Raw genomic sequence first — 12,570 nt, 5'->3', positions numbered from 1 at the left:
ATACATTTATTCATTCAGATCGCATATTCCACATATTTATAAATATAAAAGAAATATCAAAATATATATGTAGTTTCTAGTATTCTCTCATATACAAAATAAATCAACCTTTCCTACTTTGATCACAACCTTACAATTGGCGCTGTGGCTCATTATTGCTGTTCATGTTACAGGAAATGTATGGATGTATGTTGTATATCACTTCTCAAAAATATCCTTATACAACGTACTCCACCATTATACTTTCGTTACTGGCAATCAAATAACGACAATGATTTAACTTGATACCACAACAAGATTTCAAATATAAAAGTTGAAAGTTTTCAGTTATTTCATCATCATAAAAATCCCTCTTCAAGTTTCACATCTTTAAGGTATAATTGAATCCTGTTCAATGCAGTGCAAGAAAACAGCAAAATCTGCCGTATCTTTGAACAGGATGAAAGTTTCTGCTGTATTTATTGAAAGGTGAGAATGGACATTTTTTTTAGGGGGGGGGGGGGGCTATTTGTCCACTGACTGGGGGACTTTGCCTACATAGTTCATCACTGCCATCTGTAGGACCTGGGCCCTCTGCATTTCCTCCTCCCTGATGTTGTTGACCTCTGCCTCCCGGGCCTTCAGTCTTCTCTTTAAACTCTCAATCTCAGTCTCCTTCTCTTCTAGAATTTCTCGGTGCCTCAAAAGTTGTTCTGCAATAAATTTAATAATAACACAACTGGTAAAAAAGAAACTGGGCTGATAATTGTAAATAAATAAAGATTCATTAAAAATATTTTTTTCAAAGTCAGAAAAAAACCCATAGAGCTACAGAAGACTAACTTAAAGACCAATTCATATTTTAGGTTTTAAAATCAAAGTAGTTATAAAAAAACATCTTACTTAAAGAGAAGCTGTCCCTATCAATTCTTACCTGACATTTTTCTGTCAGAGTCCCCCAGCTTTTCCCGTAGCTCTGTCTGGAGTTTCCTCTCCGCCTCAAGTTTGTTGACAGTCTGGTTCAGTTCTATTCTCACCTTTCCTACCTCTGACAGAGAAATGCTGTTCTTTTCTGCTAATTGCTGAAACAGAAAACGGGGAAATGAGCTTATATTCACATTGCATGGATGCACTTTTGCTTGTATTTCTTCACATTTGTGCATTTTAAAGTTGGGTCATTTTGAATTCCTAAGGTGAAAACTTGGCAATCATCTTGGAATATGGCTGTAAAGTTATTGGTATGTTTACTGGAATCCTTTTGGGATAATATCAAATGTGTGTCCTGGTCTTCAAGATCCAGTATACAGGCTTGCATTATCAGTGACTTTTATTAAAAAGAACATATGCACATATATCAAATCATTTAATATTTAGAGTGACCATTAGTTCATATTCATACCTCATTGGCTTCTTCCACCCTCTTCTTTGCGTTCTCGAGTTCTAGCACTAGTGAGCTGACTTTGGACTGGAGTTCACTGATGGTTGATGACTGCTGGTTACATCGACTTTGTACCTCATCCTTCAGTGTCATACTGACCCGTAACTTCTCCTCCATCTGCCTGTACCGATTCTCCTAAAAGAATAGTTTCACATGAAGTAAATAATCAGGCCCCGCCATCACCAACTTTCCTCAAGTCAATACTCAGCCTCAAGTCTGAGTTTTTACCTCAAATTCAGGCACTTTTCATTTAAGGATTTGAGATGAGGACTGAGTTGAGTGATTTTAAAAAATTTTGTGATGGCGGGGCCAGTTTCCTTAGTGTTTCACTGCAGTATTGGATAATGTTTGTTAAATTCTTCAGTTAAATTTTTCTTTGCAATAATGTATCTATTTCCTAATTTCATTTTAGCAAATAAATATGAACTACTGTGTGACAGTGGACCACACTTACATGTAACATAAACGTTCTTGCAAAAATACATCATACATGTATAAATACATGCTAGTTCTGAATCCTCTATACCTCATCTGCCTGAATCTTCTGTTTGGCCAGTGACAGCTGTTCCTCATGCTGAATCTTCTCCACCATGTTGCTGTTTTTCAGGCGACTGATATCTTCCTCTAGTTCCAAGCGAGACATCTCGAGACGCTGAATTCTCTCCCTTAGAGTAGTCTCTGTCTCCTCACTTTCCTGTCGTACTCGAGCCACCTAAATGTTCATAAAAATCCAAATTAATCATGAAGTTAATAAAAACACAGAACTTTTAACACATTTATCCTTTTTTGAAGAAAAAAATGATAGTTACTTCCTACCCTCATAATTTAAAAGTTTTTAGACATGAAACAGTACCTCTTTATGTCTGAGTTGCTCTGCTTCTTTCATCTCATCTCTATGTCGACTTTTCTCTTGCTGTATTCGGTCTGAAATAAGACAGATTATTTATCAAACTTACACTATATTTGTACAACCTGCATGTTGATAGATTCACATCTATCATGAAACATCATCAAGAACTAGGAGTATAGTACAGATCAGAACATTTGTTCCCATCCATCATTAAGTTTACACACATGTAAATAATAGTAACATATGATACTTAATTCTCCATACCATCAAAGTGTGACCCTTTGAGCTTCGTTTCAGCTTGCAGGTGAGTGATTTGTTCCTTGAGTTCGAATATCTGCTCCTGTTGCATGCGACATTTCCTGTCCAGATCCTCGACCTTGGTCTCCAGCTGTATGTTCTTGTCGTGGGCCTCCGACAGCTCCTTGTACAGCTTGGCTTCTAGTTTAGCTCTTTCCTGAAAGGGATTCAGAAATATTTATACTTTATAATATAATGGATTTTTTTTAGATTTTGTACAGCCTTAAACAAAATTGAGCTCCCTTACAACCAGTGGACACAGACATGGAAATTCAGCCAGGCGATAAAACTAAAATATGGCACTTTATTATAAGTTCTTTAGCTTTTTGATTTTTTTTTATCTACATGCGGTACAGAGTGACAATATGTATCTTTACAGGTAATTTTATTGGCGAGAGGGAGTCTTTTTTTCAACTTACAAAAAGTCTTAATCCTAAGTACATGTATTTCTTATTTGGACAGCAAAATATTAGTACAGGTACATATTTTTGGTGAGAAAAAGAAAACCCCAACATTCTACTGGGCACTTTTAAATCACCTGATGGTCCCGCCGAATTTCTTCCTGGTGCTCAGATACTTTGATGGTCAGCTCCTGCTTAAGCTTGGCGATCAGCATATTTCCATCATTGACCTTCTGCTCTGTGAGGGCAAGTTCTGACTCTGTCATAGCCAACCTTGGTAATGAAAGAAAAATGTGAAAAATATTTGCATAAAGTACCGGTACAACAACTTAATGATTTGCCATGGGGTCTAATCTTATAATAAACTCATCAAAAATTCTGTGCCAGTAATTGCTACAGTTCAATGCCGCTAAAAAGGGAATTTTAAAATCAAACAATGGAAAATTTACTTTGCAGCCAAAGAGTTGAATGTAGCCTTCCTTTCTTCCAGTGCATTTTGTAGTTGGTCAACTTTTGTGGTTGTTGATCTAAAGAAAAGATTGTTTGCAAATAAAATATGAAATGTGTATAAAAATGAATGTACCGGTATATCCCATTTATCTCAATGATACTGTTCACTTTTAGCTCCCATTACTAATTTTAGTTCTTGGGTCATACCTTTTAGATCTCCTCATTAGGTCCTCTTGCTTATCTATGGTGTCCATTAATTCACTTATCTTTAGATATACAACAAATTTAATGTATTACTCATTTGATATCGTATTTGGTAGAATGAAGTTAAAAATTGAGAACGATCGATTAACTGGTGTATATACCTGTAATACATGTATATATACCTCTTATTGAAAAACATACATTTTTACCAGCTACTGTAGATTCCTTAATTTACGCGAGTATTTAATGCTATGTTCCACTGTTTTGCATCAAATTACGAGAATATAAAACCGCAAGCTCCGAATTGTTATCATATTTCATTAAGTTTACATCTGTCCAAAAAAATAAAAGCAAAATTTTAAAATCCATGAGATGTGCATCTCGAGATTTTGCATGGATGTCACGTCTCGAGATTTTGAATGGATGTACAGTCCTATCGTTTAATAAGGAATCTAGAGTATATGGACATTAAAACCAGTGTACAGGAAACATTATATATCTTGTTTCCAACTCACCTCCAACTTCTTATCGTGCTCAATCTGTTTCATGTGTTTTGCCATGACTGTTAGTTTGGATTTATGGTCATCATTCAATAGTGCCCTGTCCTCATTCTGACTGAGAGCCAAGTCTGAAAATATTTATATTTTGTTGAATTTGATAGTAGATTGTGCTTGTAAAATGTTTATAATCTATTGTTGTAATTCTCCATACTAATATAATTTAATTGCTGTAATACAAAGGAAAAATAAATGACTTTATATTATTGTCTAATATTGTGTTGATGTAGAAACCTACTGAATATAGTGAAAAAGAAAGAGAAAGCTAAGTAAAGGAATCTATATTAAGAAAATGACCCTCTTTACTATTTCATACATTTAAGTACAGAGGGTTCTGCTTAATCTGATAGTCTGTTTGTCAGGCAAAAATTATCAGATTAACCGATTATCAGATAAACCAATTTAGCGTTTTTGTGGTATTTAATTTTGGTATAGAATAAAATACAACTTGTTTCAATACATAATTTATCAACAAAAAGATATAATCTGTTTTTCAATAGTTTATAATGAAAAAATTTACAAGAATGTACAAGAATGTTTAAATACAGAAAATACAGTATCACTTCATATTCTGTGGATACAGTACATGTATATCATTGTTGGAAACCCATGGTCAGTCTCGCTTCTCTTAAGGTAAGAGAAGCATCACTGAATGTAGGTTTCCAAAAATGACAATATTTGTATTATGTACATAAATAGATAGAACATTTTGTAAGAAATATTCAAACTGCTTTTATAAACAATTCTTACCAATGGACTTTAAGATGTCTCCTGGAATGTTATTTCCAGCCAATTCCAATCTACAAATCGTTTTGTTTGTTTTCAACATTTCCAGAATAGCTCGTCCTCCTAACAATCCGACACTGTTCCAGCGCAAATCTAAAACAAAAATAACTAGTGTTTTCATCACATGATCATGTGACCTTTTTTTATCATAAGAAATAAAATTGTCATCTACGTTAAGGCTGCATTCAAAAATATATATATCAAACTGTTTTAAATAATACATTATATTAAAGATAAAATTTATGAATGACATGTTTCATATAATATATGTTTTTGAAAGATCTACCAATATTTCGGTAAGTTTATATATTCCAGTTCATGTTTTAAATGTGCTCCTACCCAAAGCTCTTAGTGTGTGGTTTCTCTTTAATGCTGCGGCTAGTTCAACAGCCCCATCATGGCTGATCTGGTTATTTCTGAGATCCAGAGCTTGTAACGCATTATTAGATCCCACACCATCACAAAACATGGCAAAAGAGTTATCTAACATTCCAAAGGCATTCCACTCCAAGCATAAACTGAGAAAAAAAATATGCATAAGATGAATGCCCTACTGTAGCGATTATGGTAGTCTTTCTTTTTAACTTAAGCATAAAAAGCCTATCATGGAATGCTTAACAACCTAAAACAAGAAAAAGTTTCTACATTCAAGCGATTTACATATCAAATATAACTTAGCATAAAAATATCCACTTTGTTGGTTTTTCCAATGAATATTAACTTTTAATTCATAAGTCTATCACATCACTATTTATTTGCTTTGTTTCTCTAGTCACTGGTCTTATTATCAATAGTTACTTATTTGCATTAATTAATTAGTTACATTGATTACCTGCCTTTATCACCAGTAACTTGCCTAATTTACTTACTTGCATCGCTATCATAAGATACTTGGATAGCTAAAACAATACACAGGTACTTGCCTTGCTATCAAGAGATACTTACCTTGCTATAGTGTGATTATGTCTGAGCATTTTCCCCACAGCTTCCACTCCACTTCCTCGAATGTTATTGCCCTGTATGAAGAGAACAGATAATCTGAACAAAACAATAACTAAACAGATACTAGGTAATCAATTTTCTTGATTTTTTTGTACCTTAACAACTAAAAAAAATATCCTTATCTTAAGTAACTGTTGTTAATAATTCCAAAGAAGGAAATTCTCAGTTCAGCTTTAATGATATTATATTTAATGAAACTGAAATAACATTCTGGAAAATTGATACTAACCTTCAAATCAAGAAATTTACAATAAGAATTTGTGACAAGGCCGTGGCAAAGACCTTTCACTGCTGCAAAAGAAAGAGTAATGAATTAATACCACAGTTGATTTTATTTAATCTAAACGTTAAAAAAAAAAAATAATTAAACCCTGTCATAAAATATCACAGAATAGATATAAATGAGTGGTTTTTCATGATAGAGGCAAATTTCAACAAAAATATAAACCTACCATCTTCACTTAACATGCAGTCAGCAAATTTGATTTCAACGAAGGTTCGGTCAGTTGCAATAACCTTGCCCAGAACATGGCAAGTCTTTGGGGAAAGACTATTGGTGGAGAGATTTAACACAGTTTTGCCCCGTTTTAGCGTAGATTCAAAACTGAAAATAAATTCTCAATTTCAAATCCAGAAATAAAAAATGTTCTGTGTATTATTAATTTGACAGTCTAAACTGTTTCTCGGTAAAGCTATTTACTATATAAAAATGAAACTGCTCTGTGAAATATATATCTTTTGTAATAATAAACATAATTTTTAGAAAAAGTCGTAGCTCATTGGCTAGCTATGATGACCACAACAGCGTTTAACAACGATGGAAACACTGTACTAAGTGTATTTAAATTACTGTCAATTCAAGGCAGATGAATGAATCCTACTATGTTTTTTCTTGCTTGAGGGAAAAGTAAAATACCTCTTGAGGTAGCTGAGGACACATTCTTGAGGTTCAACATGGTTGTCTTTACAGAGCCTAGCGTAAGTGTATCTGAACTCCTCCATTGCTTACAACCTCTCTTCTTGTAAAGTTGAAACTTCAATCTGAAAGAATACAAACAAGATAAGAGGAAGTTGCACTTAAGATAAATATGATTTTTAAAATCAGATGTTTCCTATCTTCCAGGTGTATGTGAAATAGTTATTTGGCACATATGATATATCAACCTTGTAATGTTTGTTGAACATCTAAGCATTTAATATTCCTTAACCTAACTTAAAGTAAATAAAGTAGCATCTAAATGTTCATGGATACCTTAGGGTTTTTCATCTTTATAAAATGATTAAATTGATTGCCATGGTCACTTTAAATAGGCTTCCGAAAGCAGGATATCCCTAAACATTTGGTTTCCAATTTTTCTTTTATGTACATTCATTTTTGACCTTGTGGTATCTGTTTGGTCCTTCCAATCAAATGCAAGATGTCTATAGGGGTCAAATAAAAAAAAAATTTGATCTCAGGACTTAGACATTTTAGGATTCAAATGTTGCAGGACCTGGATGTTTTTAACTTTCTGAGCTTAAATATAACCGGAATACCTCGCACAATTTTCAACGTTATCATCTGGACTTGCTGCAATTAATACAAAATCCCCGCAGACATCACATTTTTAGCCGTTTATTGAAACCTGATAGGCTACTGGGGGTATTTCAACTGAAAAATCTTGGAAATTGTTCATACTTTTAAATGAAAATCGTTTGAACCCTGAGATATTTATATATATATTGAATAATGAAGCAAAATGTGAATCGAGGATATCTAGGGACAGAGTATGGGCGACTTTAAAGAAATGTATTTTGGGCCATGCAAAAATATGTGCATCTATTAAAGTTTTTGATTCTCAACACTAAATTCACATTTCTAGTATAAATTGATCTATTTCATAGTTTAAAACAAAACTTAGACTGAAAATAATATGAATTAATCTGAAGTATGCTCGTAAATAAACATTCAACAGTAACTAAATTTTGTGTATTTATAAAATTAAACACTATCTATTACATTCATGCTGTATATAGTTGTAAACAAATCCCCGGTTAATGTTGGTTTTATTTCATGATTACTGTAAATGTCACAATTTAAAATCTGAGAATGTGTCGAAACATGTTCACTTTCTAAAAAAAAAATGTTTGTCGCAGTGCAAATACTTTTTTTTTTAATTATATGAATATAACTTCTTAATTTGATTTGCAATTGTATGTTAAAATTTAATCTTACCTTGTTTCACACAGTTATTAGGATTTTTCACATTTTTTATTTCAAAACAAAAGCAAATCCACCATTTTTAAACATTCGTGTTACCGCGGGACTTTCTTATTTTCATTACAAAAGAGCTTTATTGAGGATTTTTGATCCCGATGAAAATAAAAGCCTATAGGCACTAAACCTATTCGTTTGGTCATTTCATTATTATCGTAAACACATTATAATTAAAAAAAATATCCAATTCCAAATAAGACCCATATAATATACAGGCTACTGCAGATACAATCATAAGCATTGCGCTTGACTTTAAATATGTATTTTATAATATAACGTTAAGCGGTTTTTTTTGTTTGTTTGTTTGTTTGTTTGTGTTTTTTTTACATATCTAAGATCAAAACATTCTAAACATGCAAAAAAATTACATATTGCAACTAATGCAATATCTATATAATAATTATGTGATTTTCCAATAATGATAAATACATGTATATCATGCGCGGATCGGAGGGGGGGTTGTTATATCATAATTTCTTAATTATAGTAACATTACCGAAAAAAACATGTATGCATTGCACCCCCTGGTACTCAAATATCTTCGGACCTCCTTCAGCTTGCGAGAAATAAAATCTCTCGATCCGCGCATGATTTTAATATTTTAATGCAATGTAAGAAGAACTATCATGATTCGTTGTTTCAATTATTTTGAGCCACATACAGGCACTTGTTTCCGTAATAAAAAAAAAAGTTCAATCTATACTATACAGACACAGCTAGATGCTTGATGACAAAAGACACCCCCCCCCCCCCCCGATTTAGACGGAACAGTTGAATCTCCATTTTGATTAAAATTCTTATAAATTCTTATTAATTTTAAATATGAAATATTCATATTTTGCTTCAATTTTAAATATCTTAAGAAGATGGGTGAATAAGGCGTGTAAAGTGCCTATTTGGGGATGGATAAGATACTATAAAATTAAAATATAATCGAATCTCATAATTTCTTTCTAAATTATTGAAAACAATGGATATTGACCATAACATCGATTTATAACATTTTAATATGTTAAATATTACGAATAGGTTGATTTAAACTGGCGTATAAGTGTTTAAAAAACTCCAATTAGTGTCATTTTTAGAACTTCAATGCCTTTTCTTTTAAAGAGTGGGTCTGGGCTCCATAATTTTTTCATAGTCAGTATAAGGTTTAAAGGAAATCAAACCGATTTCAATCAACAAAAACGTGGAGAGATGACCCACTATACTTTAAAAATGTTATTTAGTAATGTATCCCAACAATTGAACGTTAATTTTAGAGTAATACTACAAGTCCGTTAACTCGTGATTGAAGTTGCATTTAGTTTGTTGTGACTGAAGTGGCTCAGTGGTTAGAGCACCAGGCAGTAGGTTAGATTATACAGCTAGGTTGTGGGTTCGATACCACCAAAGCTTTAGAATTATTTTTTTTCTTATCGTTTGTTGAAATATTCAGTTAGAAATTGTGCTTCTAGTATATTTGGTTGGAAAAAAATTAATTTGAAATTGTTTTTTACGACAAACCCAAATGGGCATTTGCGCTATATTGTTCCCCCATTTAAAACCATAATCAACCTGCATTTCCTATTTTTATATACAGTAATCAATTCTTTTCTTTTAATTTTTAGATAATTGGAAAGGGACACGGTGTGCATAACTTTTAGGGAATTTCTATCAAACGAAGAGACAACTAATATATGGGGGTCTCAATTCAATTCAATTTCAATTCTTTATTCACTCAAGACCAGTTCACTGGTATTTGAGGTTCAAACACAGAACACAAACACAGTCAAGGATCACATGTACAGTAGGAGTAATAATGATGAATAATGATCTAAATATGTGGGATGGAACTCGGAAGGGGTGGATGGGGTCCTGTCCTCAAACCGCTGTGTTTACAGGGTGTTATTATACCGTAGGATGTCCTTTTATTACGGAAGCATTGCCTGTGATTTTGATGTATTTTCTTATAATTTTCTGATATCACAAATTCGAAAATGTTCCCATACTTTGAAATCGAGTTTTTGATGTCAAAACTATATGATAATTATGATATCACGAATTCGAACACATGCAATTCCTGGATATCAACTTTAATTCTTGATATTAAAATGATTTCCTTATATCAAAAAATCTATTTCATGTCACTTTTTATTGTCAAGAATATTCTGGGTTTTTTTTTTATATCAAAAACTCGAATTGTTGATATCAAGATTTATATAACTATTTCAAAAATATTTGATTAAGGTATGATTATTAAATAATTGATATAATTTGTCAATGTCACATCACATTTCCTTCATATTCAGTTCTGATTTCTAGTTTAGATTAACTCGTGGTTCTTCTTATTCTTTCTGTTGTTACATTTTATACTATATTTTGTAGTCGTAACTTGACCAAAATATTATGATCGGGATCGTAATGCCAATCTTGGTTAATAAAAGGGGTTCACAAAAGGGACACTTTTACGTTGGCCGGTGCAGGATGGCCAGTGGGACGGCCCTTGTGGCTAGAAGGCTTCGTGACGCTCAAGAAACTCAATGTCTTGGTATGAAATGCAATAAGTTCTAGTTTATGTTATTAATCACCTTATGTCACGAGACTTGTGACAGGTTATTGCGAAACTTTTTCAGAGGTTGCGATAATCACATTCCATATATGACAGGTATACTTGTGCATATCACGGGTTAGTTAGGTGTTTCTATATTTATAGCGGTTATAACAATAAAGTGAGTAAAGTGGAGGAAATATCATTCGATCTGGTGCAAAATGTAGCAAGACCATATGGTATTTCCCCCTTTTTGATCCCCAAATACATGTACAACGCTGCAGATGGGGTAGTATTTTGTTGAGTTTTCCAAAAACAACGTTATAAACAGCTGCAGTATTCATTTATTTTGTATATTTATTTGAAGAAAAAAAAATTACATGTATGAAGTATAAGGACATACTTCGAAAAAATATTTAAGTATTTAAGAGAGATAACTGTGTCACACTACTCCTACTAAGAAAATAAGGAATTTCCTCCCTTTCATAAAAAAATATTTTGTTTTATTAGATCTATCCGAATGCGACCTAACTAAGGTCCCTGATGCGGTCTACATGATGCTGAAGTCGGTTACCGTACACAAGTGTACAATGGCAAACAATTTGCTAAGAAAGATTCCTCCAAAATTCCCCTCCAATTTCAAACAGCTCAAGGGTAATCTTGTGTTCATATATCAGAATAGTATTTATTTTCCTATTTCTATAAAATAAAGTATTGATTTTATCTGTTTAAATGAAATCCACCATGAAATGAAAATACTAGAATTTGCCGACGTGACCGCACGTGTTTTCAACGTGTCATAGCCGGACAGTTTTTGCAAAAATAATTGTTTCTTATAAAAACGATGGGAAAAAAATCAGAAACTTTTTTATAAGCATGGCCATGAATTATGTTATAATGCGAAAATTATGTCTTATTTTTATCATCATTAGAGCTAGATTTAAGTGGAAACAAATTGAACCAGTTTCCAGCAGACATGCACGTGATGCAGGGTATCCAGGTGCTGAATCTCTCCGGAAATGGTCTGGAGAGTGTCCCACCCTTTGTGTACTCACTTCCAAATCTCCAGGAACTACATCTGCAGAATAATTGCCTTATGGGTAAGAAACTAAGAGTCAATTGCATTAAATCAAGCATTTCGAAGGTTTTTACAATTATAGAAGCGTGCATAAATTTTTAGTTTAAAGTGACCCTTTTTACAGGGAAATATAAATGTTTCTTTCTGTTCTAGGTATTGAAGTGAGTCGACTTGAGGATATCGATGGTTTAGGTCACGTGAATTTACAAAACAATCCCATATCAGACGATCTGAAATCTCAGTTACAGTCCTGTAAATTTACAGTGTTGCTAGGCAACGATGCAGTATCTTAGCTTTATCAAGAGATGTCATGTTTTTCTGCATTTTCATTGTTTCGTTGTGTCAGTGAGGCATATTGTTCTATATTTTTCGCTACAATATCCATAAACTTAATTTATTACATATTTTGAACTGTTGCAACGATATATATACATTTTTCATATGGATTGTTTATACATGTTTATAAGTGTACATATTTTACAATTTGGAATAAAATATATGTGCGTGCACCTGAAATCTTCGTTTAATGTTTTCTGATATAAAATGTATACGCGTATTTATATTGTTCGGAACTTGCACATTATCACGTTTGGAGGGGAGGGGATCTTGATCCACTTTCAATAATCACATTCCGTCAAAAAAAAAAAGGGGGGGGGGGTGTCGGCGTGTTGGACAACTACTGACAGGTTTCAAGCGGATATTACATGTTCTTACTCATACGAGGGCAGTTGTAGGCAGTTA

General features: G+C 32.9%; 2 protein-coding genes across 3 annotated transcripts; one reads left to right on the top strand and one right to left on the bottom strand.

Annotated features, from left to right (window-relative positions):
- Positions 1-493: 493 nt before the first annotated feature.
- Positions 494-8,295, bottom strand: LOC105339841 (leucine-rich repeat-containing protein 45). The gene is made up of 17 exons (XM_011445610.4): positions 8,180-8,295; positions 6,881-7,005; positions 6,417-6,568; positions 6,194-6,255; positions 5,908-5,978; positions 5,302-5,480; positions 4,927-5,055; positions 4,135-4,247; positions 3,623-3,681; positions 3,415-3,492; positions 3,103-3,238; positions 2,532-2,721; positions 2,271-2,341; positions 1,944-2,129; positions 1,379-1,552; positions 914-1,061; positions 494-692 (listed from the first exon to the last, which is right to left on the bottom strand). Exons 2-17 carry the CDS (start codon positions 6,964-6,966, stop codon positions 505-507), a joined length of 2,022 nt encoding a protein of 673 aa, XP_011443912.3. The 5' UTR covers positions 6,967-7,005; positions 8,180-8,295; the 3' UTR covers positions 494-504.
- Positions 8,296-10,617: 2,322 nt separating this feature from the next.
- Positions 10,618-12,345, top strand: LOC105339842 (leucine-rich repeat-containing protein 20). 2 transcript variants are annotated; one of them, XM_011445612.4, is made up of 4 exons: positions 10,618-10,751; positions 11,262-11,405; positions 11,684-11,851; positions 11,983-12,345. In XM_011445612.4, the coding sequence occupies exons 1-4, from the start codon at positions 10,625-10,627 to the stop codon at positions 12,120-12,122; spliced, it is 579 nt and encodes a 192-aa protein (XP_011443914.4). In that variant the 5' UTR covers positions 10,618-10,624; the 3' UTR covers positions 12,123-12,345. The 2 variants fall into 2 exon arrangements, with proteins under 2 accessions (XP_011443914.4, XP_011443915.3); XM_011445613.4 differs by having other exon boundaries at positions 10,743-10,868.
- Positions 12,346-12,570: the final 225 nt, after the last annotated feature.

This window comes from Magallana gigas, chromosome 7 (assembly GCF_963853765.1).
Source record: "Magallana gigas chromosome 7, xbMagGiga1.1, whole genome shotgun sequence".
NCBI classification, from domain to species: domain Eukaryota; kingdom Metazoa; phylum Mollusca; class Bivalvia; order Ostreida; family Ostreidae; genus Magallana; species Magallana gigas.
This window is presented reverse-complemented; position numbering and strand designations above follow the sequence as displayed.

Coding starts and splice junctions, on each gene's coding strand:
- LOC105339841 (XM_011445610.4), bottom strand. CDS start 6,966: ATGGAGGAGTTCAGATACACTTACGCTAGGCTCTGTAAAGACAACCAT. Junction 3,493..3,622: donor CTAATGAGGAGATCTAAAAG/GTATGACCCAAG, acceptor TCTTTTCTTTAG/ATCAACAACCACAAAAGTTG. Junction 2,342..2,531: donor CAAAGGGTCACACTTTGATG/GTATGGAGAATT, acceptor GTCTTATTTCAG/ACCGAATACAGCAAGAGAAA.
- LOC105339842 (XM_011445612.4), top strand. CDS start 10,625: ATGCCAATCTTGGTTAATAAAAGGGGTTCACAAAAGGGACACTTTTAC. Junction 10,752..11,261: donor TCAAGAAACTCAATGTCTTG/GTATGAAATGCA, acceptor TTGTTTTATTAG/ATCTATCCGAATGCGACCTA. Junction 11,852..11,982: donor GCAGAATAATTGCCTTATGG/GTAAGAAACTAA, acceptor TTTCTGTTCTAG/GTATTGAAGTGAGTCGACTT.